General features: G+C 40.6%; 3 protein-coding genes across 3 annotated transcripts; all 3 read right to left on the reverse strand.

Moving 5' to 3' along the window:
* Positions 1–1,911: 1,911 nt before the first annotated feature.
* cnp (2'',3''-cyclic nucleotide 3'' phosphodiesterase) lies at positions 1,912–8,375 on the reverse strand. The gene is made up of 4 exons (XM_033645566.2): positions 8,253–8,375; positions 4,679–6,295; positions 4,420–4,547; positions 1,912–3,297 (listed from the first exon to the last, which is right to left on the reverse strand). Exons 2-4 carry the CDS (start codon positions 6,255–6,257, stop codon positions 2,848–2,850), a joined length of 2,157 nt encoding a protein of 718 aa, XP_033501457.2. The 5' UTR covers positions 6,258–6,295; positions 8,253–8,375; the 3' UTR covers positions 1,912–2,847.
* Positions 8,376–10,640: 2,265 nt separating this feature from the next.
* On the reverse strand, positions 10,641–15,387 carry odad4 (outer dynein arm docking complex subunit 4). Its single transcript, XM_033645748.2, has 11 exons — positions 15,183–15,387; positions 13,271–13,402; positions 12,960–13,113; positions 12,806–12,867; positions 12,440–12,590; positions 12,041–12,265; positions 11,750–11,957; positions 11,579–11,665; positions 11,180–11,376; positions 10,917–11,017; positions 10,641–10,822 (listed from the first exon to the last, which is right to left on the reverse strand). The coding sequence occupies exons 1-11, from the start codon at positions 15,306–15,308 to the stop codon at positions 10,787–10,789; spliced, it is 1,479 nt and encodes a 492-aa protein (XP_033501639.2). The 5' UTR covers positions 15,309–15,387; the 3' UTR covers positions 10,641–10,786.
* Positions 15,388–15,600: 213 nt separating this feature from the next.
* Positions 15,601–27,752, reverse strand: dnajc7 (DnaJ (Hsp40) homolog, subfamily C, member 7). Its single transcript, XM_033645102.2, has 14 exons — positions 27,661–27,752; positions 26,795–26,883; positions 26,534–26,658; positions 25,054–25,167; positions 23,949–24,023; positions 23,736–23,854; positions 22,523–22,676; positions 21,115–21,279; positions 20,513–20,604; positions 20,286–20,359; positions 20,039–20,185; positions 19,772–19,924; positions 17,117–17,179; positions 15,601–16,996 (listed from the first exon to the last, which is right to left on the reverse strand). Exons 1-14 carry the CDS (start codon positions 27,732–27,734, stop codon positions 16,959–16,961), a joined length of 1,482 nt encoding a protein of 493 aa, XP_033500993.1. The 5' UTR covers positions 27,735–27,752; the 3' UTR covers positions 15,601–16,958.
* Between the last annotated feature and the right edge of the window lie 2 nt (positions 27,753–27,754).

Raw genomic sequence — 27,754 nt, forward strand, 5'->3', positions numbered from 1 at the left:
TCCACAACTTTTTGCAATGGAAACAAAAAAACAAGTTCAACAAGTTTTAAAGTTTTTTTCAATACAAAGATCAGACTGTTGATCGCTTTACTTAGCCGATTGTCACTTAGAAATAAAAAATTGGAAACAAAACAAAATTTTTCATTCCTGGCTTTTCAAGCCCTGACTCCACTGAGGCCCTGGGTAATCAGTCCCATGTTTTCCCCTGCTACGACGCCCCTGACTCCACCACATTTATTAGAAAGATTATTGGCTTAAATCAAGTCAAGATATTCCGGGGAGTACCTGAAGGCATCATTAGTTTCTTCACAAAGCTCACACACATACACCATTCAGGGCTGGTGTTGATTGGTTGCCATTGTTCTTTATCTACACGGCAACCAATGAGGAAGTCACTTCATGTTGCACATAACCTGCACATCAAGTCTTGCATGGATCATCCTGCACTGTGAGGTGAGCAGTGTGAAAGTAGAGCGCCAGTTCATGGTCTTTAACCCTTTAACCTGTCCTTGACCTGAATCAATACCAGTTATTTTTAGCTTCAACAACTATGTGGAGGGTGAATGCACTTGTTGCCTCTTTTATTCCTTTAATTTGGAAGACTGTCTCACATTTCAGTTAAATAGCATATATATATTCTGTATAAACAGTCTGTATGATCAAGAACATGTTTTAATTGCATTTTTTTAAAAAATGATTTTACAGCGCTGTAAACTAAGTACATTTACTCAAGTACTATAGGCCATTAAGTACAGTTTTAAGACTTGTACTTTACTTTAGTATTTTCATTTTTTGCTACTTTATATTACTCCAGCACAAGGAAATACTTTTACTCTGCTACATTTATTTGAAACCTGAATTGTTGGATTCAGATTCATAATCCAAAATATGACCAACAAATAAATAATTATGTATTATTATGGATAAAGACATGACTTATTGATGCATTGAGGAAATTCACAAGCTACCTAGCAGCATAATAAAAATAAATTATAATTATTATCCCAACCTTTACCAGCTGCAACATTAAATTATTGTAGGCTACACATTAATGCCTCAATAATAATAATAAAACAACTCAAACATTATTCTGCAATATTAATACTTTTACTTTATGTATTTTAAGTATATTGCTACTAATACTTTTGTCAAATTATGAATGCAGAGTATTTATACACTGTGGTATTGCTATTTTTACTTTAGTAAAACACCTGACTACTTCTTCCACTTTTCTAATTAAAAAAGTGCAAATTTTTGTCTTTACAGACCGCAAAACCAGTTTTTGTTGTGTACTGTATGGCAACTGTCACCCTGATATCAGAATTATATTAGTTATTATGTAAAGCACAACTGCATTTTAGAGTATGTTGGAATCTGAATGAATGCAATAGGCTTAAGAAAAAAAAAAGTAGAGGTATGGTGCACCTTTGAGGTAGCTGATGTGTTGGACAGAGTGCAGATATTACAGATGAGTCCTTGCTTCGTCACAGGCTGCGCTCGGATGGTTATCACTTTTTGGCAGCTATACTGTCTATGATAAATCTTTTTATAATTTTTACTGTGCCAGATTCTTAAGCAAGGGCAAAGTGAAGGGACATCAGACAAAATGGTGCAATTCAGTCTGCGGTACAACATGTGAAAGTACAGTATTTGAATAGTCCCGAGCAAGTTACCCTGTTGAAGCCAATTCTGACACAATGAACTGGAGGTTAATAAAGGTTAAATGCATAAAACATTTTTACCACAGGCAGATTTCCAAACACTGCACAAGAGACAAGTGCCCTCTGCTGTTTTATATGGTTAACTGCGTGCTTTGTGAAATTGATTACATGCAGATAAAGTGTCGCCGTTATCAGGCTACTTCCTCATCACCAAACTGCATTAGCAGCACTGAACAGACAGCACACTGCATTACTGGAGCAAAGCATGTTCTTTTTTATTAAGTGTACAAAACAAGTGCAAAAATAGTGATTCATAAGAGCTACACAAAGTAGGAATTGCCCTTCAAAAAATTACAGTCACAGAGGATACAAATCGAAATGCAATACATGAAGTGCTGTTCAAAGAGAATAAAAGGGATCAATGGTGCAGTCTTGCGCAGTAGAAAAAGATTGCAAAACATGAACTTGGATTCACAGCATTTGATAAGTACTAAGTGCAAGCTGCTGAAACAATATGTCAAATTCATCAGCGTTCTCCCTTTCAAACAACGCACGCACAGTGCAAAGATTTTACAAGGAAGGACCTCTATAAATGACAGTCATTCTAATACACTTAATCAAATAGATAACTTTGGCCCATATGCTATTGTAACAATTACTTCCTAGGCAGCGCACAAACACAATCTTTTTCACTTACGACTAAGCCAAAGGAAACGCCAGACAAATTCTGATGAAGCGGCAGAGGAACTTTTAGCAGGGCAGAAATGTGTTGCTATGCTGATACTGTTACCTGGGAGGCATGCAAATAAAGTACCTAATTTTTTCACATTTGAATACTGAGAGACACGGACATGTATAGAAGAGGAAATCTAAGTCTTAGATAACTGTGGTGCTGTGGGAGGAGGCTATACTATCTTAGTCTAAAACTGCAGCTAACACCTCAGCAAACTCAGTTACTGCAGCCCTGGCGCTGATATGTGAAACAAGATACTGAACAATGTTGACAACAAGCCTAACTGGATTGAAGGCATCTTGGGTTGTGGTGCAAATCAACAGTAAAAAGGCACACAGCTTGTGGATTTAGGGTGGCTGTTACTGAAACCCTAAACACTGCACAAACACACAAACCTTGCACAGAGTAAGCCTATGTTTAATTCACCAGTCATCCCGGCCACACGTTTGCCATTTACAGTATGGTGCACTTCTGCTTCTTTTTCTTCTCGGGCTCTTTTTTGGCCGGCTCAGGCACCTTGCGCCCGTAGTAGCTGGAGAAGCACGCTGGGGCGCAGATGGGCTCTCTGAGACTGAGCAGCCACCTTCCCTCGCCGTAATAGGTCAGCGAGCCCAGCTCCATTTCCTCGATGGGCTCCCCCTGCTGGCCCTCCTGCTGCAGGGCCAGGATCTCGAGCAGATCCAGTCCTGTTTGAACTGGCTCTACGCCCTCAGCACATCCTAGAGTAACGTGGGCGCGGCTTCCCGGAGGCAGGGAGGGAGACTCTCCCTGCTTTTCTGCATCAGCTGGCCACAGCTGAAGCTGCTCCTCCGTGAGGGACACTCTGGCACCAACGGTGCGAGGGGTCACAAAGAGAGCACTCAGTGACAGCTCGAACACAGAACCGTACATATCTTGAACAGCCTGAGGAGCAGAAAAAAGCAAATAAAGATAAGATCAATTTCAATACAATACAATACAATATTACACTGCAGGGGTGTAACTCTTTGAAAGTCAAAATAACAAAATAACAAGTAGTGAATTAACATCTCTAAAACTGTGGTTGTACCGAATAATTCAAAGCTTCATTCAAAACGTTGACATCCAAAATGTAAATCTACATTTAAATGCTGCAGAGCTTTTTTTGCACATCTTTTCATTCCACTGAAACCCAGTATTATTGCCCAGTGGCAGATAAAGATCAGGCTAATATAATATCATTATACTATTTGTAAAATAAGATTCCAGTGGTGGCTGGGCAGGATTGTTTCTGACTCACGATCCAAACATCCAGAGCACTGTCAAGTCCAAAATTCAAAATGTATTAAAAAAAATCATGTAGTGAATTTCGGAAGTAATTACATCTAACAAAATATTCTGCTTCAATCCATATTTGCTGGCATTTAGTCTTTCAAAACAACTTTTGCTGTGGTCAAAAAAACTGCTCTTCCACTTGCTGCACACAAAGGCAGGCACGCACCTCTAACAAGGTGGTCTAACAGCAATCTAACAGCACCATAAATTATATTTATTCCCAAAAGAAAGTTGGTTTAATACAGAAAAGCTACTTCATTTAATCAGATTAATCACTTTATTCAAAATGAGGATTTTATTCAAGGACTTTTAATTTTTCTTTAGTGCAATGACGTCATAAAAATGACAACAGACATTTGAAGCTTCATTAGAAAACCAATAGAAGCTTCGAATGTAGAGCAATGACATTCAGTACAGCCCTACCTACAATATGTAGCTGTCAGATTTTTATACATGATCAAAGAGAGAACTCCGTGACAGCTCGAATACAGAACAATAGAAATCTTTATCAGCCGAGCAGAAAGAAGGAAATAAAGATAAGACGATAAGATCAGTATAATTAAACACGACACTGCTGGGATGTTACTATTTAAAATGTTTACTCAATGCATGATATAAAGTGAAAAATAATTAACATGCCTAAAAACACATGTAGCTATCAGATTAAAATTTGTCTAATCACTTAATGCAAAATACATTTATAAGCAGACAATGAAATGACGGGTTTCTTACTTGAGTCTGGGCATACTCTTTGGCACCCTCTACTTTTCCATAGTCGCAGAACTTTGTAGTGCAATGGAGGGTCCCTTTGGGTTGGAAGTACTGCTCCAAATCCACCTCCTTCTCAGCTTTCCCAGTGACTGTAAACACAAAGCAGGATCAGTTGCATCTCAGTCAATCCAAAGCTTTCAAATATTAATCTGCTTAAGGATTTGATGGTTCTCACCGGTGCGTTCACTTCTGTAAATGAAATAGATTTAAATGCACTCACAGTCAATCAGATGTTTCTTGAAGGCCTCCAAGGTGTCCAGCGTTTTCAGGAAGTCCATCGACGTGCACCTAACCTTGTCCTGGATGGAGGAGAGAAGAAACCAGCCAAAGTAAAGAGGAAGGGACATTTCCTCCAGTGGACCTTTCATGGCTTCCAGTTGGGCCACTTCCAGTCCGCGTCGGGTCTTCTTGGACAGCTGTGCTGGATCTTTGCTCCATTCTGTACGTGGCTCCAAAAAGATGGCAACAAGGTGGTGCTCCTCTGCAATCTCCCCCAGGCGGGCCAGCCGATCCTGGGTGTGGTTGGTGTCATCCACCAAAATCAGCAGAGAGGAGGCGGTTCCCGTGCTGCAGCAGGCCACCACAGCCTCATCCAGAGCCTTGTACCCATCTGCAGAGGATTCTGGATTCTCTGGCTTCACACCATGGTCATCAGCACACACGACAGAGCAGTGGTCTTTGTAGGCGTCCGCAATGGCACGTACCAGGAAGCTTTTTCCACTTCCCGGAAGGCCTCTGATGACAACAAGGGTACGAGAGGTTCGTAGGGCGTTTTTGGTCTGCTCTTGTTCCAGGAGGGTAAAGCCCAGAGAGCCAGGTGCAGGGACCGTATCCTCTTCTTTGGGAAGCTCTGTATCATTCTTCTCAGATTTAATTTCACTATCGGCTGCTGCTTCTGCTCCCTTCGGGGCATCAGATTTTTCTGGTTCAGCTGCCTTTTCTTCCTCTGCAGGTTTAACATTTACATTTTCAGCTGATGCTTCATCCTTTACGATCACTGCTTCTGCTGGCTTTTCTGGGGAAACTGCCATCACCATCACGGTCTCTGCTGGCTTGACTGTATCTGTTGGTTTTTCCTCCTTCATCTCCTTTACAGGCTCAGCTGCAACATCTTTTTCTGCCACCCCCTCTTTGGTAACTTCAACTGCCCCAGTCTCCATTGTAGTCTGCAGTTCTGTCTTAGTTTCCACTTGTTCTGACACGGTCTTCTCTTGGCTGGGTGGTTGTGTATCTACTAGCGGCTGCAGCGCGGTTGGTTCAGGTAATGTTTGCTCTTGTAGTTCAGCTTGTGGAACTGATTCTCCCAGTTTCTCTGGCTCTGGTTCAGGGGCACTCTCGGCCAGAGGTGTTTGCACAGGCAAAGGCTCTGGGTCATTCTCTGGCACGGGCTGCTGTTCAGGCTTGGTGTTTTCTGGTTCTGTGTCTAAAGCTGCAACTGGGTCAGAGATCTTTTCAGATGACTCATCTGGTTCTGGTGGTGTCACCGCATCGGCCTCTGACTCCATTTGAGATTTTTCCCTGGGCACGCTGTCCTCAATCTCCCTTTCTGTTTTCTCCTCAGACAGCGTCACAGTTTCTGTCACAATCAACTCTTCTGTTTCTTTCAAGTTTATGACTCCTGTGTTGTGACCATTCACTGCCAGCTGCTCAGTCTCTTCATCAGCAGCTGGTGACTTCTCAGGCTCTGTGAATTCCTCTTGTGCCTCCAATTTTGACACAACCTCTTTTTCCATTTCAGTCTCCTCTTGCTGTGGAGTCTCTGACGCCTCGACAACCTCCACACTCTTGTCAGTGTCCATGTCTGGCTTCAAGTCTGACTTTACACACCACCATGTACCTTAAATACATAATTAAAAAGAAAGAGATGTGTCTTTTTAGATCAGTGATGACTGATTTTGTAAAACTTCTAAACAGATACAAGTTCCTGTGCTACAACATATTTCTTAATTTAGATGGAGGTGGTTACATTTCGGGCTTGGAGTGTCCCATTAACCATAATAATATTAATTTCAGGGCTCAATAATAATGACTGCCTGATCATCTGGGCAAGTACAGTACCATGTTGGGCTAGTAAATCTAGCACCTCAGTTGAGCACAAGAGGATTAAACATAGTTTTTTTTTCTGGAGCTGACAATGTGTGTAGCTAAGGAGTGAGCCATCTGGCCACTCTCATTTCTGTTGTGACTTACACGAGCAGTACCATTAGGGCAGTTGCAAGAAAATGGCGGTGGGTAAAGACAAAGTTTATGAGCTGAAGGGCAAGCAAGCATTTCAATTATCCTGGTAACAGGAGTTTAGCTGGGTGTCGTTAGAGGATGTGGGTGAAACTTCACCAGTGTATTGCGCAGGTTGCCTCAAGTTCGAGAGCAACTTTTGATAACCGCTAACAGATGAAACTATTTGTATAGGGGAAAGTAAAAATTGACTTAGGCAAGGACATTTATGACATTGGACCCTGAATTTTAATAAAATAGGCTAGTTCATTTAACAAGCTGTATTTAAAATATTCAGATGTGCAGGTAAACTGAATTAAAAGTGGAATCAATGGTTGATAATCTTAATTTTTAAACATGAAAATCTTGTGAATATGCACTTAAATGCTGTCACATCTGACAGCTTTTTTGCAGACCAGATGCCCTTGTAAAGGCCGAAATCACAGTTTTATGACGACTGTGTTCATCGTGTCTCAAGCGGGAAATGACCCAATATCCCTGATTTAAGAAAGAGAGCGTGTTGTTTAATAAATGACCATTTACCAACTGATTTTGGATGTGCAAATCTGATGCAATCCAATACAATGACGCTGCAACAACCTTAAATGTTCTAATGTCTACTTGTGTTCAGGGCTGTCCTACAGTAGGGGTGATGTCATCCTAATTTTAATTTCCATTTGTTATGAACACAAAGACAGTATGCGGATAATGCAGACACACAAGCATGACAACAAAATACTGCACTGAAACATTGCGCTGGTTTATTACCTACAGTCCCTGCCAGCACACAGACAAAGGGCAGTCAAAGAAAACGGGTCATCGCTGAAAAAAGTGTGATTACTTCACAGTACAGCGACCTCCACTGTGTGACAGGTTATTTTCAACGTCAGTGTCAGATTTGATAGCAAACGCCTGATTTTAACAGATATGTGAAACCACATCGTGTCATGGGACAGAAGGGGAAGCTCTCACAACTCAGCCTACTGTAGCAACAAAGGCAAACATTAAACAGTATTTGTTCAGAGAGGGGAATATCCAATAACCGAAACCAAAAGAGATGCAAATTTGGGAAAAATAAACACTTTCACTTGTATTGAACTTAATCTTAATCGATATAAGCAAGATACAGTAGCAGTAAATGGCGCAGTGAGAGAGAGGATGGTTCTTTTTGTTTAAGCTAAGTTTGGACTAAATACACTACACGTTCACTTCACAAAAAATATGAATTTTTAAAATAAGTGTCAAAGGCTACGTTCAAGTGAGCTCAAATGTTGTTTTAAATGGAGAAAATAGCCAGACTTTGAACATTACATTATATTAACTGCACAATGTGGTGAGGCGGGGAGTGGCGTGCACCAACGCTAGCACGCCAGACAAAAACAATTTAGCCTGGCACTCGGTAAATGTGGTTTAACATCACCAGCTACAGCGCCACGTCTAAGCAACTTTCATGTTTCCCTGCCCTTTGCAAATCACTGTATGTAAATGGAGCAACTTGTTTTAGTCTGAACAAAAGAGAAAATACGACGAGTTGTAGCGAGCTGTGCGGAGGGCTTTTGTCTGCTAAAATGCCAGCTTACCAGTTAGACTGCAGTGGAGCTGTCGGTGGTGCCGCTGACCACGCGTTTCTCTCTGGATACAATGACAAGGCAAAGCTTGGCAAACACATGCACCCGCTTCACTCTTCAAGGAGGAAAACGGAAATTCCCGGGCACGCGCAACTGGGCGGGGCAACGGACACGCCCCTGAGGACCGGAAGGACGGCACTGGAGAAGCTTTTTACTAAAATAACAATAAATAATACATAAATAATTTGTATATTTGTTGTAATACGCACCTGCAAAACATCTCTAAGCTGTTTTGTACTTTTATTATTTTTTTATTTGTTTATTTTTGGCATTTTACAACATTATTTGTATTGTTTTTTGAAAAAGAACACAATGGAACATAAATATGAGCAAAGTTCACATAAGGATGGGATAACAGTAGGTCTAGGGTTACTTTAATTATTTTTATAGAAAAAATATCTACCACCTCTTCTTTTCTTCTCAGACTTTAACAGTATATAACTTTTCCTTTATTTCAAGTTTAAATGTGCACCAAACTACATCAGAATAAACACAATTCATAATCTCCTGCCTGGGTTTATATTTTTTTATTATTAAATTATAGAAGCTTGTATTGTTTTTATTGTATATACATTTGTTTGTGTATCCCTGGCCCTGTTTAGACCTGGTATTAACATGTGTATTAGCTGATCTGATCTCAAATCTCAACACTTTTCATCTGACCACTTGTGATCAGATTCTGTTACTGCCTCGCACACAGTTATTACATCCACACTTTTACTAACTGCTCTGTAACATCCTTGCTTCACATGCTACGGTTGTTTCAGTACAGCTTGAGATCTCGCTGTCAGCAGAAATCACCATCTTTTCATAGGGCAAAACGATGGATGATCACGCAACACTTTGTCCAACTCAACATAAAATGGATATGTTGCAGAGCCTTTGTGCACTGTCATCAAAACAACTGCCATGTCATGCATTGATGACATAGTTCTGGTCGGGAAGCCTCAGGATGCATTAGTGTTTAGACTGTAAAAGATATGTGGTCAAGTGTGTCACAGACCACCTCTTGGTGGTCACTTACACTTATATTTAGTGCTCTCCACTTGTGATTGGATAACCCAAAATGAGTGCTTATACCAGTTCTAAACAGGGCCTGTGTGTATTGGTGTATGTCTGTCAAAACTTAAAAGATGGCAAAGGGAGGCTTTATCAATAAATATTTAAAAATCAAGTTTTTTCCCATTTTCCATTATGTTCCAATTTCAGTTCCTACTGCATGTCTATTTATTAATACTTAACACTTAATACTAATAATATTAGTCATACCTTGAGCTGGTGTAAACCACAATCACTTCATTTATAAAGCCACTCCCATCCCAAAAAGTACACCTCACAGAGCAAGACCGCAGACTACAGTGGTTTGTTTATACGCTTGGCAATGTGTTAGTGACATTTTCCTCAATACTGATGAAGCCTTCAGTTAAGGAGTGTGATCAAACCCTTGTGACTGAAAGATACAATACTGTGCTTTGTTTAACATCCAGTATCAAAATTTAAAACAAAGAGAGATACCATGAAAAAGCAGACAATGGCCATAAATTGTAATTCCTCTGTCTCTGACCTACATGCAAACAATACACTGATATTAAACCCTTCAGGAAGCAGTCATCTGTATGTAAGTCACACCTTGTGCGCCTGGTGACAGATGTAATATAGAGGCGTGAAAAGGGGAAGTTCCCTGCAGCATATATAACTCTTTATGGAGAACTTTTAAGTTATCAAAAGGCCTTCATGGTTTGGCAGGTTGCTGTGTGCGATAAGATTTCTCTTTATTTTGCATCTTAAGCAACACATCTTCTAGATAAGAGATGATCCAGTTGTTCATAGAATTCTGACAAAGTGCAGCCTTACAAATAGATTTGGACTGCAATTGAAAATGTTAGCAATACTAAAAATAATGTCATTTGTGCTTCAGAAGTCACTCTGTAAAACAGAGCAGGATGTAGGCCAGATAAAAGCTTTGAAACACTTCTCAGAATTCATATTTTTATTCCAGAGAACTGTACACCTTCACACAATGCACTGCTGTCTATGACACAGTGACATCACTTCTCCTGATTTGAATTTTACAGTATGAGATCATAAAAAACAACCCTATGATCCAGTGCCTGGTTGACATTTGTTTTTTATACTGGACTGTTTGTATTATGACCTTTTAGTAGTTACTACTCAAAACATGTCTTTGTGCGCCAAGACCTATAAACAGATACTGTGACTTATTTTTTATCAGCCAGTGTGTGCTCATAAAAAACATGTTTCTGAGGCTCTCATCAAAATGGATCCATGCATTGTAAGGGATCTTTGCATTCATAAAAAGTCAAATATCTCAGTTGCCCATTTGAGTGAGATGATTTTTATTGGTCTCTTTTTGTTCTATCAACTCTCATTTGATGATTGCTGTCTTCTGTTAGCACACACACACACACACACACACACACACACACACACACACACACCACCACAAAACTTGACTCAGGACATCCTCACTGTGGGAGGTGTTGCTTTGCTTCATCTAGGGCCTGAAAGCAGAATGATAAACATCAGCAATTAGAAATGCCTTTAAATGGATCTGAAAAGATAGCAAAGGGAAGCATATGACATCGGAGAGGGAACCTTCTGAATGACACTGATGGCAGAGTCGTCCTCTTGCAATTTAGCCTGGGTCAGGGCTTTCTCAAAGTGGGGGATGCAGGATTCAAAGTTTCCAAGTTTCACTGAGATGAAACAGAAGGGAATTGACTCATCAGAGATCGGGGTTTAGTTTGTGTGATGACAACAGCACTGAAGCATTAAATAGTTTAAAATTTAAACATCAAGCAAATAAGCCGACATGTCACACCGTCTTATTTTGTAAATATTAGAAAGATAATAATTACATTCTGACTGTGCCACCAAGACGTTGGCATTTATCTGCCATTTCTCATCAGCAATTTCATCGGCCGCAGCAACTGAGCGGACCCCATAGTCTCGGGCTTCTTTGTAGAGATTCAGCTCCAGGTAACACCAACCAATCTCATGAAACAACCACGTCTTCTCCAAACCACCACGGACCAAGGGAATCTTCTTCTCCCAGCTCAGTTAAAAACATACTTAAAATTAAAATGCGTATAACCTATCACCAATATGCTAATCTTCCATAGTCATACCTCAATGCGAAACAATGCTTGTTAAGAGAGGTGTGACTATACAAGATTACCATCAAAATAACACGTTTTGCAAAGAATGGCAATGTAATATATTATACAAGAGCAGCTGTTACTCCGTTATTTACTTACAACTCGACAGCCTGTGTGAACTGTCCAGTTTGGGCATAAACACGTCCAATGTTATCCAGAGCCCTGGACATCGCATCTGGGAGTTTGCTGTTGATGCAGAAACATTACTAGACATTTGATGTATGCTGTTAAACACGTTCACTCCTGTTGTGTGATTCTGAAAATTCTTACTACTGTTTAGCCAACTCCAAGTCTTTTTGATGGTGCTCTAAAGCTTTGTCCATGTCTCCCAAGTCGATCAAGGCATTCCCAATACAGCTGTGCAGAGTGCCCAAAACCTCTTTCTTATTAGGCACCTCTTTCTCAGACCAGCGCTGCACTATCTTCATGACTTCCTCCGCCTTCTTTTGACTACCCTCCGCATTTCCAGAGGTCAACGCTATGATGAAAAAGACGCAGTAAGCATTTTTAGGCTACAAAGTAAAGCACCAATCAACAGGTTCAGCCAGAGGCCTGCCTTACCTGCATCAATTTCATTCAGGCTCCTCAGCAAAAATTGAGCAGGCTCAGAGAGTGCGCTTTGGTGGGTCTTGCCAGATTTTTGCTGCATGAGCTTTTGCTCCTTTTCCTGTGCACAGATAGGTTTCTCCTGGTTCCAGAACTCGGTGCAAGTGTCGAGGTATGTAAGGCAGCCCTGAATGACGTCCTGCAGTCGCTCTCCACCTTTTGTCTTACCTTTTACCAAATCTGCAGATTGTTGCATAACACTTTTAAATATTAGTCTATTAAAAGTGAAAAACATCACTGTAGATGTGTTTAAATGAACACACAGAACAGTAGGGACCAGAGGAGAAAGGTATAGGTATCATTTAAAGCTACAGTGTACTCAGCCAGCAATAAAAGATGCAGATAATGTAGTACCTTTATCCTTGAGCAGGCTTTCTAGATATTTCTTGTCACTGTAAAACTCTCCCAGCAGTTGTTTGGTGGTCTTCTCACTCTTAGGGGTCTTCTGGGTCTGCTGTTTCTTTTCTTTCGTCAGATGCTGAATAGCAGCGATTGGCTGGGCCCTCTTTACCCATCAGTCATTCACAAACACAATATTATACAACAGGAGGGAGGCAAGAGTTGAACTTGGCATACACAAAACTGCAAAATCTATTAGGAAGGTGATCCTTTGTTACCAGGAGTATGTTTGTATATGTATGATCATGTTTACAACAGCACTACATCCAGGTTTTTCTGATTAGTCCTGGGGTATTAACAGGGAACACAACAAAGACTAACCTCTTCATCTTTTTTGAGAAATGATAGGTCTCCCTTAATCTCCAGTTTTATAGAAGAAGGACCTGGAGGATACCAGAGAAGAATGCATGATTTTAGCTGTGCTGTGCTGCTTTTTCAAATGCTGTAACTAACAATTTAGTGTCAAAATACTTACTGCCAACAGAGTTTTCTATGGCCTCCTGTGCTTTCTGGATACCCAGTCTGAACTCCTGTATTTGTGGACGCAGCTTTTGTCCTCTGTGGTAAAACACCAGTGCAAATTCAAATTCTCCCATGTAGTACAATGCCTCTGCCTTCTGGTATAATCCCTGAAAAAAATCACAAAAACATTTCTTGGCTACACTTTTTATACATTGTCCCATATTTACATTAAATAGTGAATTGAGGGCTGTCATTTAGTATAAGGAAGATAACATTTTTTTTTGACTGTGACAGGCTTTAACATTACTGTAGCTCTCTGTTTACCTCAAAGAATGACTTGTCCTCTTTGAGTGAAGCCTCTGCATCTTTGAGAGCATTTTCAGATTGCCCCATCTTCAGGTAACATTTGGATCGGCCAACAAAACAGTTCTTGTCATCGGGCTTTAAAGTCAGCGCCTAAACACAAAGACCAAAAGCAATTCAAAGAGACAAGAACAGTTTCTTTCCATGAGCCCTCACTCTAATGAACAATTAAAATCAGTCATACACTCAAAACTCCATTTACCTCCATGATAGATTATACTTTTACCATTACAATGCAGTAATTATGATATTTATACTTAATAAAAATAAAAATTGTCATGCTACAACAGGCAACTATGTACCTCTGTCTGAAATAATCATTAGCAGTTGTTATTGTGATCATAACCTTAACAAATTATTGTTACTTGCAGTTCTAATATTGTGAACTGCAGTTCCGCGTGTGGTTTGTCCAGTTGGTGTTGCCATACTAGTTGGGTAGGTACAATAAATGTCAAACACTGTACTGTCCTTTTTTATTTCTTTCAAACGTATGAAAAAGTTGGAAACTATAAATGTAATATGAGTGTTACATAGGCTATATCACTGTCGATTGTTATAGGTTTTGTTAAGTGTTGGCATGTCTTCAAAAAAAGGTCATAAAAAGTCAGCATGTGCACTTTTTCTGTGCAGCCCTCAATTATATGCTGGCTCCCTAAAATGGCACTCAGTCATTAAACTTTGAGAACCTCTGATCTAAGTTTTTGTTTCAAATGATCAGTTAATCCATTGAGTTTCCAAAAAATTCCCCAGACCCGCCTAAAGGGTTGGGTCACAGAAAGTTTAGATTGAAAATGCAATGTTCTGCTTGGAAAACGCTGGTCCCAGCATTCAGGTAGATGCTTTTGATGCGCTCCACCCACCCAAACACCACTGTGGATTTCTACCAGCACTTCATGATGGCAGTGCCAACCCCCAGCAGGACAATGCACCAAACCACATTGCAAAAACTGTTCAGGAACGGCCTGAGGAATGTGACAAAGAGCTCAAGGCATTGACCTGACCTCCAATAGCCCTGATCCCAATCTAATGAAGCATCTATTGGACGTGCTGGTACCCCACCTCACAACCGAAAGGTCTCAAGGGGTCCACCGCCAACACCCTGGTGCCAGACACAACAGGACACCCCCTCAGAGGTCCTGTGTCCATGCCTCAATGTCAGAGCCAAGTCCAATCCAAGTAGACCCCACTGTGGAATCAGGGCACCTCTAGGGCACCGGCACGTCCCACAGATGCTCTGTCAGATTGGGGTCTGGGGAATGTGGAGGCCACATCGACAACCTTTAGCAGTTTTTGCTGTGTGACATGTTGCATGTTGAGTGGGTGGTGTGTGTCAAGTGGTATCCACATGAAAGCCAGGACCAAAGGTTTCCCTGCAGGACATTACATTGTAACAAGATGATCAATGTTATTCACTTCACCTTTCAGTGTTTTTCTGTTATCTCAGAGACACAAAAGATGCATAATGACGATAAAGACACTCAAAACCACCACACAACGTCTGTATGTCTTGTTTCTATGTAGGAGAGGTGGTGGGACCCTTTGCATATCTGTTCCCAGGGGCCCATGGACACACACCTATTCTTTCCACGTACACTTACATGTACATAATCCTGCCTCTTTATTTGTCCAGCTCTGCTTTGTTCCTAGCTGTTGTATTTATTACTGTGTAACATTAAGTACATTGAGAACAATACAAAAAATGGAGTTGAATTCCTTTTATGTGCACACATGCCCGTGAAACTGAGTCTTAATTGCATAGTTTGGATAAAGTAATGTAATTCCAAAATGTTCTGTAGTTAACGGATAACCTTCAGCTTGTTAGTAAGACGTGCAATGCCTTGCTAACCTTAACTAGCTAACGTTAACTACTTACCGCTGTGTAGCTGCTCACAGCCTTTTCATACTCTCCTTTAATGTACAGCCAGTACCCATCGGCCATTAAAGTGGAGAACACGCCCTTCGGCTTTTGGCCCTCGTGATTTTCGTCTGAGTCTGACATTTTAGGCAAACTTTTCCGTCATAACACTACCAAACAAGTTAACTTCAGCGTGTATCTACAAACATTAGCATCTCCAGTCTACTGGTATCCTAGCAACCACTGTAACAAACAGAGCGGGAAACACCGCCATCTTCTGGTCGCCTGGGTTAGTAACGTTACACCTCTCTATCTCAGTTTAATGAGAATGTTTTCATAAGGACCATATACATGTCGATTAAAACCCTAATAAATACAATAATACTGATATAATTATACTATTATACTTATTCTATACCATGAAGAAGACAACCAATTTCAGGGAAACCCAGAGGAGACCAACTTTATTGACATGGCTGGTACTTTTCAAGGATAAAGAGAGGATGGTTTCACCATAAGGGCATAAACAATGAAAGCAAAGATGAGGACGCTTTTCTTTTCTTCATAACGTGCACCAAGAGAACAACACTCATCAGGAAGTAACTGAACATGACCAGGTTTCCATCATCACCCCCGGACCTGACTTTCTTCGATAATAGCAAACACACAGCACATTGTATTTGTTGTATTTTTATGCGTATTGGTTGCATTGAGTAAAATTAGACAGCTTGCATCACAGTCAAGGAATACACAAGGCATAATCTATTTCTGCACATTGTTTCATGCAGACCAAACATAACAATTATCTTCCTGAATTAGTGTGAAAGGGATGCTCATAATCAGTGTCTCTCTCAGAGTTTTACTTAACAGAAAAGTGTCCTTATCTTACACTGATGGTTCTATCAGACAGCAAATTTACAATAAATATACATATCAAAATAAAAAAATGGAAAAAAACTATTATCACACATCAACACTTTACATTCCAGTAAAATGTACAATGCAGCAATCTGTGAATGGCAACATCAAACATAAAACCTGTGACAACAAGAGGGAAGGGGACCTTGCTGGCAACACAGCCAACACAGCTGTCTCCACTGCCATCTTTCTACTGTGCTTCAGCTCGACTGTAGGTGTACGTCTAGGCTCCAGCTGTGAATTTTAAAAAATGATCAAGTGCTCCTATTGGCTTATGACAAGGAGGCAGTTTTCAGTGCGAATTCGTAGCAGCCAACTGTCTGTCTGACAGATTCTTCAAAAGGGGAGGGTGTCGCTTGCTAAGTGATTTTCTTTTAAAATCATTAAGCAAGTTATTAACTTTCATGCAGAAAAATCCCCTCTCAGCAGTAAGTTGAGACGAGCCGGATAACAGCTTGCTCAATGCTCAGGTGCATCTCAAGAGTTTCCCCAGGATGTCACTTCCTGCATGGATCCCTAAAAGCTCTGTTACAATAGCTGCACAATCTCTGCAATCTCAAAAATCCAGGAAATATTTGGACCAGTGTTGCTAGCCATTACTGACTTTAAAGTTCTTTTCATTCTGAAAGGAAGAGAAACCAAATCCAAAACCAGTAACACACTATCAACTTAGTCTGTGCCACCTTAGTATCCTTGCTATACGGGCTTTAAAACATTTGTTGCATGTGGTCATTTGGGTTGCATTCATTCAGTCAATGGCATAGACAGGAATCTGACTTGCAATCAGTCAGTCATTAAATATGGATGGTGGGTCAGGGGGTTGACATTGTTGAAAAGTCCTGATGTAGTAACTGTTTAGGTAGACAAATCCTCCAATTAACCAAACTGGAAGAAGAAATTTCCTGGTCCAGAAGCTGTAACACAAAACAAACAAGTCAATAACTGATGTGTTCTTAAATTGTGAACATCATTCCAAACGCTTGACAGTAGAAAAGCATCGTTTCTCACTGCTTTAAATGCAGCACATAAGTTACCTTCAAAGCTAAATCCCCCTGGGCCTCCAAAGAACGCCTTGAAAATGTTGTTGGCATCAAAATCTGGTGAAGACAAAATGCAAGACCCAAAATCAGCACAGAGAACTTTACAGCCAGTTTTGCACCATAAAAACAACAGCTGTTTTAGAATAAAAAGGTGGTTCATTAGCTCACACAGTACTTAAAGCCCTGTCTACATTAGGGGTGTAAATCACCAGCTTTATCACAATACAATATTATATCGATTTGTTTGGATGACGATACGATGTTTGCAGATATCACAAAGTCTGTCACGATAAGATTTTGATTTGATTCGATTCAGGAGCCTGCGATCGATATGACGTGATATCATATGCCCATCTAACACAATCATTTACATCAACTCACAAAAACAACTAGAATATGATTTCACCATTTTATTTCTGAGCTCTGTTTGTTGTTTGAGCGGAGGCACGCTTGCCCAGAAATGGCGACACAGAAGTGCTATATGAATTTCAAAATAAATGTGTATCTTTAAGATGACGATATGGATCAATGTTTTCATTTTGCATCGATATAATCGGATCGTTAATCAGTGAATCGATGTATCGATGTGGATCGATGTATCGTTACACCACTAGTCTACATATATACGCATATCTTTAAAAACAGATATTTTCCTCTGTTTTGGCCTCTCATCCACACGCAAACATACTGTAGGTCACTAAAATGAAGATTTTGAAAACAACTCAAAACTCTGTATCCAAGTTAGGGCTGTCAACGAATATTCTAAATTCGAATTTAAAAAAAAAAATGGACTTTTGAATGTGAAAATTGATATTCAATTGTGGAGGGAAAAAAAACACCACCGCAGCTGTCCTCCTTGCGAGTGGGCGTTGGCCTGGGCCGCTGCACTGAACGCATTGCAAAGGCCACACCGCCCGCGGAGGTGCTGCGAAGCGCACCGCACCGAAATTCTCGCACGAGCTGGAGCACTTATGTTCACATCAGACGCGTATTTCTCCATGCTGGTCGACAAGCGGTTCTGCTCCCAGCTGTTGTCTCCGTCACCCGGCTTGACACATTTGCGTGCAGCTCGCGCAGAAAATAGACCAGAGCCGGCCACGGAGCTGCGCGGCGCGGCGCGGCACAGCCAGTGTGGATGACACAATCGGTTAACATGGGTGGCGAAAGGAAACTGGCTTTGCTTCTCAGCGCTTCGAGGCTCTTCGCAGCGCTTCCGCAAGCGGTGTGGGGGGGGGGGGGGGGGGGAGCGAGAGGTCCGCGTCATTTCTAACGTGATGTTATAGATAATTGTTTTATGTGTTTTAATGTGTAGGTATGTAAATGTTTTCAAAGACGTTTATGTTGAAATAAAAATACCTACAAGTAGTTATGTTTCCTTGTATTGATACATATACAAGCATGTTTCCTTGTATTAGTTTGCCCTCTTGTGGACATAATGCAAAAAAAAAAAAAATAAAAATTGAATAGTTCGAACCTATGAGTTATTGTTAGAAGGAATAGGAATTTTGACAGCCCTAATCCAAGTGGACATGAAAAAGTGGGCATTTGGCAAACAATGACATCGTCTTGTCAACTGTCCATTGTTGGTTTGTGTAATGACTATGCACCAGAAACCATGACAACAGTAGTGGACTACCAGTTTGCTAACATCGTAGTCTTGCTGCACCACTTAAAGGAAAAATGGAGGTGTCTGCTGCACTTAATGTTATTTGTTCCAGCTCAGCGTCTGCTACTGATGAGCAAGTCAGGGTTTTTTAAAATGTGTATCAACCCAGCCCGCTTTAGAGCCACTCCGTCCTGCCCAACCTCCAAATATTTGCGTTAATCAATGACCCAAACCTGACCTGCAAATCGGAGCTGAATGTTTCTGGTAATGACCTGCTTGCTGCTGGCTATATTTCCAGTAAATGTCAAAATATAAAATATGTGTTTTCTCTTTGATAAAGTACAAACAGCAGAAAGACAGCATGTACTTACCCATCTTTTAAGTGGTTACATATTAAGCCTATGATCTCGAGTGCATATCTGATATTCTACGTGGTTTGTTTACATGAGTGCACAGCTGATTGGCACAGTGGTGTGTTTACATGACCTTACAGAAGTGCATATTTAACAGTTTAAGTGTAGACACAGTGTTAGAGCTACATATTCTTCGAGGGAATCATTTTTACTGGACATTATGACCAGAGAGATTTAATTGTTGGACCTCAACAGATTTTCCTGGTCATAGAGGCCTTGAGCTCAGCAGCGCTGATGATAGATGCTTAGTGCTGAACCAGCAGATGGTGGGACAATTTCCAGAGTGGGATTGATTTGGATGAGCAGTGGAACTTTAAGAGCATCACTTGTATCTTTGAGTGAGTGCCTTAGTCCTTACATAGAAGGGGAATCCACAAAGATAAGATCTCCAGTGTGTGTTTTGGAAAAAGGTAATATTGGCCTGTGTACTTTACTACCTTTGCAACAATAGGAGACTAGAGAGGACTGTTTATGCTAGCTTTGAGTTCTTTATTGTGGTCAACTGAGGATGGCATTTATGAGGACAGAGGGGGAAAATATCTGTTTTAAAAAATCACTGTATACACGTGGACAGGACCTTAATCTGTTCACCTTTGAGGCCTCCCACCCCAGCCTCTCCCACGTACTAACCTCCCATGTTCATGCCGTCATCCTCCAGATCCTGACCGCTGTCATAGCGAGACTTCTTCTTTGGGTCTGAAAGCACGCTAAAAGCCTCGCCCACCTCCTTAAACTTCTTCTCCTCTTCCTTCTGCAACTCAGGACTAGCTCCGCTGTGACGGTCTGATAGGAAGGAGAGGTAGGGAAAAAGTCGTTGGGTTGAGGGACAACCATATACAGTGTTACATAAAATCACTCTGCTTTATTGTTATGGAAACTGTCTGTTCTGTCAAGCACCTGGGTGATGTAAAAGCGCCCGTTTGCGGTAAGCTTTCTTGATCTCATCTTCTGTGGCATTCTTATCCACTCCAAGCACTTTGTAGTAATCTTTCCGCTTGCTTTTCTTCAACTCCAGCTGGGCATTTTTCAGAAGGTGCTTGTGTTCTACAGAATAAAAAAAAGAGACAGGACATTTTAACAAACAATAAACCGTAATAAAGAGGCAATCTCTCTGCTGAAAGCTTTCAGGCTGTACGACTCTTACCTTTTGTCTTCTCTGTCTGATAAACCTTCTCATAGTCTCGCACTGCCTCTTCATATTGCTCTGTGTCCATGTAGCTGCAGCACAGTATACACAAGTCGGTTATTGTTTCCCAATGCAGCGTGAACAATAAAACACAAGTGCAGATGATGATACTGTCTTCTTTTTGTCCAAATACAACAGAACTCCCTGTCTCTATTAAAAACCAAGTTAGAAAACCGGGGACATACCACTGTGCTCTCCGTAAATAGGCCTTGATGTAGGTCTCATCCAGTTTAATGGCCTTCGTGCAGTCTTCAATGGCCTGTTCTAGTTTCTTCAGCTTTCAAAGAAAAAGAAAAGAGTGTGACCGTGTGAGGCGGAGACAGAGAGACAAAAACATAGTGGCCTAGTTCTCTTGATGTGACAGAGGAAAGTACAAGATGGCAAAGACACCGAAAAACATTGTGCTTTCGGAGGGACAGAATGAGATCTTTGCAAAGTCTGAAACCCTGCTAACCTATGAATAACTACAGGAGTGTATGTATGTATGTGTTAGGCATGACGTATGACTTGTACAATTGCGATTAACAATATAATCATTTTAAGACCATTTTATGCCAGTGACATAATGATAATATGATTGGATAATAATAACGCTTATTCTAGCATCATGTTGGCTACAATGTTGGTGAAATTCACACATACACAAACACGCATGTTAACACCGGCGCAATAATGTACAATATATGGACATGACCTGAATCCTATTTGCTGACCTCGATAAGTCGATAACATTATCATGACAGACCTACATGCAAACAGTGGAATCTCTCCTGTGCAGCTTCCTCACCTTAGATCCAACAGTGGCCCTATTACAGTACAGCTTGGCATTAGTCTTGATGTTGTTGGGGTCTATTGTTAGTGCCTCAGAGTAGAGCTCATAGGCTGCCTCAAAGTTTCCCTCCTTGAACGCCTTGTTCCCTTCCTCCTTCTTGGCTTTTAGTGCTTTGGCATTCTGGAAAAACAAATCATAGGACAATCTTAGAGGGTCTTACTCAGGGTTACAATCACAGCAAGGTTAATCAGACTTATAAACGAATTCGGCGAGTAATTTGTGTATGCCGCCATCTTGCGGCAGAGCCATTGCTGCAGTGACGTGTCAGTCATCAATTCATTATGCTGTCATTGTGAACTGACTCTCTACAATGACAGCATTATGAATAGCTGGATTGATGATGTTAGACAGTGGCCTCTGGTAACTGATGAAGGTATCTTAAATTAGTACCGATATTAATTTAGAAATTATTCATTTGTTTGAGCGATAAGCAGGAAAGATTAGAGTAATAGGGAGATAATAGACTGTATCATTAAACACTGTGTAATATAACGTTAGCATATGTTACATGTGCTGACATTAGCAAGCTAGTAGCGTGACATTTCATTTAATCATTATGGACAGGCTACGTGACTAAAAACAACAACAACACATGTTTGTGTTTTGTTTTAGGTATTCAAGAATATTTTATTGATCGCCTGGCCTCCGATGACCAGAAAAACGGCAATTACAGGTCTCTGATTGAGGGTCAAAATTACCTGAGCTCCGGATGGGTCGGGAAAATTTTACACCGCCTTTTAGACGACCATCACATCATATTGAAGGATCGCCTTCAATATGATGTGATGGTCACGTAGCCTGTCCATAATGATTAAATGTCACGCTGCTAGCTTGCTAACGTCAGCACACGTAATGTATGCTAGCATTATATTACACAGTGTTTAATGATACAGTCTATTATCGCCCTAATAGGCCTACTCTAATCTTTCCTGCTTATCGCTCAAGCAAATGATTAATTTCTATATTAATATCAGTACTCATTTAAGATACCCTCATCAGTTGCCGGAGGCCACTGTCTAACATTATCAACCCAGCTATTCATGACGCTGTCATTGTAGAGAGTCAGTTCACAATGACAGCATAATGAATTGATGACTGACACATGTCACTGCAGCAATGGTGCCGCCGCAAGATGGCGGCATACACAAATTGTTCGCCGAATTCGTCTATAATGGATGGGAGAAAATGACAATGTTGTATATTAGGCAAATGTCCTGAGTTGACTGCCGCTTTTAGAAGAAAAGGCTCCCATAGATGTAACGGTCATACTTCTAGGAATTCACAATAAATGTTTTAATATTTCTGCAAATTCGCAATAAAAGTTTATTTGATTTGTAAAACTCTTATCTACTGAATGACTCACTCTGCATGCGAGTCGAGCCTTGTCGTGGTCAGGAGCCATGCGCAGAGCCTGTACAAAGAACTGGACAGCCTTGTCGATACAGTCCTCATAGTACAGGCAAAGACCACGCACGTACAGTGCATCTGCATTAGTGGAGTCCATTCGCAGAATATCACTTAACGGGAACAAATAAAGAAGATTAATGTTATAAGATAGCAAACATATAAGAAAAAGAAAACAAAACAAAAGAGAAATCACATAAAAGTATGCCATTCTGTGTCACTATTATCACTACTATTTCAATTCCAAATTTGAAAATCAATTGAAATGACCTTCTGACTTCAACCTTCAAAATGTAGAGCAAAATTGGCTATTCTCCTAGTATGTTTTTCCCTCTCCATCCCCGCCTACTTGTGCTCGTCCAAAGAAACAAGACACAGCATAGTTTACCAGTAGCCTGCAGCTACACTTTTTGAGACACCATGACCACTGTCGGAGATGACAGAGAAACAACAGGACAACAAAATTCTCTTACTTCCCTGAGGTTATGGGCGTCACAAAATTTTGCCTTCCCCTTGAGATATGTAAAGAATTAACATGTCGTTGACAGAAACACTAGTTTGTAGGCAATACTACACGCGGGTACCATATGTTATCTCAGGCAATGCAACAAATATGGCAGGAACGTATTCCCAGGCATTATAAATAAACAGATTTGACAGGGACAACAACCACAATCTGGTGACTTTTTGCACGTGAAGAAACTCAAACTGCCATTGTAAAGTACCCTTTTGCCATCTAGTGGCTCTTCTTTTTGTTTTTATGTCATACAATTTGGTCCCAATTGAGTGCTGAAATACGCTACTGACCTTACATCTTAAATAAATTATATTTATTTTAAATTATATACATTTATTTTGACCACATGGCCTCAGTGAGGTAAATACCAAATTAAAAGGGTGGGGTGGTCAGTTTTAGGTATGTGCCATTTTTATATCACTGTGATATTGAATTTCAGAACCTTACACTTCTTAGACCAATGTTTCAAACCTATGACACTTTGAAAACAAGATTTACATATAGTTTTTAAAACCACCAGGTGTTATGGTTGGAGTTGGTATGGCACATGCACACCCCTGTGTGTTATTCTGCCTTTACTCTATGCTCATTGTGACAGATTCCAATAATATCAAATAAGTGAATCACCAAATATTTTTCAAATACACCGTCTTACCTGGCTACTGACTGAGCCTCAGGGTAGCGCCCCAGCAGGGCTAAGCACTCTGCCTTCAGTATCTTGAACCTGTGACAGGCTGCGGCAGACTCCAAGGCACGGTCCATGCAAAAAACAACCTAGAAACAACCACAGCACACTTGCAGTCTGTTTCTGGTGACATACCACACAACTGATGAAATTCAGTAAGATTGTAACTTCTGTGCAGCTTACCATTCTGAAGTCTCTCTTCTCAAATCCAATCTCTGCCATTCTCTCATATTCAAGGATGGATTCTGCATTCTTCAGCTAAAAAAGGAATGTGTGGTATTCAGTGACAATGTCAAACACCTGTGGTAGAATAATTGCTTTACAGTTACCACTGGCCTCTGTCATATGCCAAGCTTAGTGCTCCTAAAACCAGGGCAATAAAAGTAGCAGTACTGTACTTCTGTGACAGCATAAAACTTGCCCCCTCGCTTTCTAACTGGGATTTAAAGAATATTTCCCCGAAAAATGACCATTGTGTATCAACTACTCACCAATAGTTACCTTGAATTTGTGAATACACTTTGTTTTTCTTGCATGCTTTCACAGTGAACGAAAAATCCCAAAAGAATTCTTGATGAACTGGGGTAAAAGGCGACCGCATTTAAAAACAGCACAACTATATCAAAATATCCATTTACAAACTCTCACAAAATGTGTGCTGTGTAATCAAAGTCTCATTTATCCAGGTATGCTCAGTACTCCATAACACACGCATTTTCACTATAACCTTATTATTTAAAAAACGTCCACATATGAGTAGCACACAAGGGCAAACACAAGCATCTGAACTCCGCTGGTGCATTCCACTGAGCAGAGATAAAACATGTGCTTACCCAGGCACGCTCCTTGTTCTTGCCTAACAACAGTTATGCAAAAGTGTTTTAAATAGTAAGGTTTTAGTGAAAACGCATGTGTTTGGGAACTGTTGAGCATGCGACTGGATAAATGAGACTTGGATTATACTGCACAAGCTGTGTTAAGTGTTTGTAAACAGATATTTTGATACAGTTCTGCTGTTGTTAAATGCAACCCCCCTTAACTTCAATTCATCAAAAATTTTCTCTGTCTTTTGGATTCTGAATTCAATGCAACACAGGGTGAGTAACTGATATACAAATTATAATTTCACAGGTGAATTATTCCTCGAACAGTAACTCCACTTGATCTCCCCTTAAACCACTCAGTGTCTTTCCACTTTATTTGCACTAGTTTGGCCAAAGCCTATCTAATAGAGGATAATCCTGTCCAAGTTGTTAGATCATGCTCTGTCAAAGTGAGGCCAACTCACCTCCTGTTGGGCCTGGCTGTTGTCAGATTCCAGTTCCAGAACCCTCTGGAAACAGCGGCTGGCAGCCATCGCATTGCCAAGAGACAGGTGGCACTTGCCCTCTCGCAGATGTCCCTGTGGGTAAAAGATTTACAGTTCACATACTGAAGTGATAACATCCCCTAATTCCTTGGTTGAAATCAAATGGGCACTGTGTACCAATACCTAAACCATGATCAGCCCCAACTTACTTGTATGTGACACACCTTTTTATTCCTTTGGCAAAATCATAATGCTAATAACCCACTGCACTGTTACAGGGGTGTGCTGTAGCTTATATATTGAGGAGCCACATAGCATTATAAACTAAACTGTATACATGCATAACACCAGTCATTTCTATAAGCTGAACAGATAAATAGCCCTGGGATGTAATAAACAATCACAATTAAATTTCAAGCTCCCAAGTTTCTGTGGCATTTCTAAAACCTCCTTTCATGTTAGTTTTACTTTATTATGTAGAAAAGGGTTTACTTGCATTATTTACACGTAGTTCTGCTAAATCAAACATGTGTCCTCTTCACCAGGCCTTATCTATAGAATCCTGGAAACTTAAAAAAATCTGGACAGATAATCTCACTTGTGTTTGCTCATCTCCTTTCCTCCTTGACTGCCTATGAGACTTTTTACTAACACTTCCATTATACAGCAAAAGACACCTTCTGTATTTATTCCTATAAAAGGCCATTGTAACTTATGTTAGGTATACTGTGATACCTTGATACCGTGAAACCATGATATTTTCTGAGACGGTCAATGTACCATGAAAATCTCATACTGTGCCTGAATGCTTATCAGTCTAGATTGTTTTGGTGTGAGAGTGTTGGAGATATCGACCATAGAGATGTCTGCCTTTTCTTAAAATAATCAAACTAGATAATACTGGGCTTGTGCTGCTCAAACAAATCATATAAACCAGTTACTCAAGATAATCCACAGAGCTTGTTGTGAGCAGTTTCATGTAGAAACTATTTCTTTCTACAAGATTACACCTGCCATGTGTGCATCTACTCGGAGACTAGAGGCTCATGCTCATGACAGCGTAAAATGTAAACATTAATGGCGTCTTCATCTGCTGAGCTGTAATGTTAGCCAGCTCAGTGGTGCTAGGTGAGCTAGCAGTAGATGCATCCTTCCTCCTGGGCAGTTATATGGTTGGCATGGGCAGTTCATCAGAAAGAATATGGATTTTCTTGATTAACCAGGTCATGATTTTTGGAAAGAGACATTGCAGTTTTCCAAATGTATTTTTTTTTTGGCACTGTAAGCACCACAATCCAAGTGCCATCTTGTTCCATTATATTTAAGAGAAGGCAGACATCTCTACGGCCAATATCTCAAACACTCTGCAACTCACATCATAAAAAATCTAGATCTAGACACAACAAGAATAAATCTTTTCATTTAACAGAATGCAATGTTTTTTTCCCCCACAACGTACCTTCATGAAGTCGTTATCTAGTCGTACTGCTTGCTGGGAATCCTCTAAAGCCTCTCTGTATCGACATAACATCATTAGCGTGGCTGCCCGGTTTCCATAGTAACTTGCATTCTTCGGACACATGTCTGTATAACAAACACGTTATTGACATGCTATCAAGGACAGTCAGAGTTCCTACTTTTATTTCTTATCCAAACAAGAAATCAAGATAATGCCATGGACTGACAGGAAGTCTGGCTCAAATAACTAAGAGATAATTACCTATGGCCTTGGTGTAATAATTGAATGCTTCTGCGTAATCCTTCTTGATGTAAAAAGCATTGCCTTGCTCCTTGAAGCCCTCTGCTTCCCTGCGGGCAGACAGACAGGCAAAGAGGCTCATTTTAGCAAACTCAGGTGAGTGTAGCTGAACAGAGCATGACACACAGGTGAATGGGGTTGGTGGTCTGCTACCTGGCTTTGTAACAGATAACTGAACACCTTATCTTTAAATTTATTATTTAGACTGTAAAACCTTGAGGTGTGAACATCACATTTATAATCACGTGTAAGGAGAGCATGTCCAGGAATGTGACTGACAGTGTGCATCAGGGAGCTTGCTGGCCTGAGTTAGCTAAACATAGAAGGAACCAAACCAGCAGGTCACAAGTGTTCCCTCCAATCAAACACGTAGCTATTTTGTGAAGCTGACGGGCAGCAGAGCCAGGAACATATGACACCATGCCGTGGGCCAGTGCCGTTACTTTTTTTGGAAGTCTTTCATGTTTTACACCACGACCACACATTCAGTGAATGGTGTCATTAACTTGTTGGCCACGTTGTATCATACTGGGAATACTGCAATAAAGTGAAAGCAGTACCCTAAGCAAATAACGGCAGATTGACAGCTTTAACAGTTGTCTGACTGCAACCTAGAAATCCAGCTCAGGGGCTAGCTAAGATGACAATCAAGCTAACTGCTATCCGGGGCAGAATTTAGCTAAACAGCGGTGGCGCGCTAGTTAGCTTTCATAGTGCGAAGTGCGAAGAAAATTAATACGGGAAACACTTTTGCTAACACATGTCAGTGAGCCACTTTGTTATATGTGTATTTCTGCCGCTGACAATGTAGCGTTAGTTTGTTTTACCTCTCTAATTCTTCGTCACTGAGCAGTTCCATGTCAGGGTCCATGTTCACAGCATCACAGTTCTCCGTCGCCATTTTGCCGTCAGTGGGGAGGG

The sequence above is a fragment of the Epinephelus lanceolatus genome, chromosome 18 (genome assembly GCF_041903045.1).
Source record: "Epinephelus lanceolatus isolate andai-2023 chromosome 18, ASM4190304v1, whole genome shotgun sequence".
NCBI lineage: Eukaryota > Metazoa > Chordata > Actinopteri > Perciformes > Serranidae > Epinephelus > Epinephelus lanceolatus.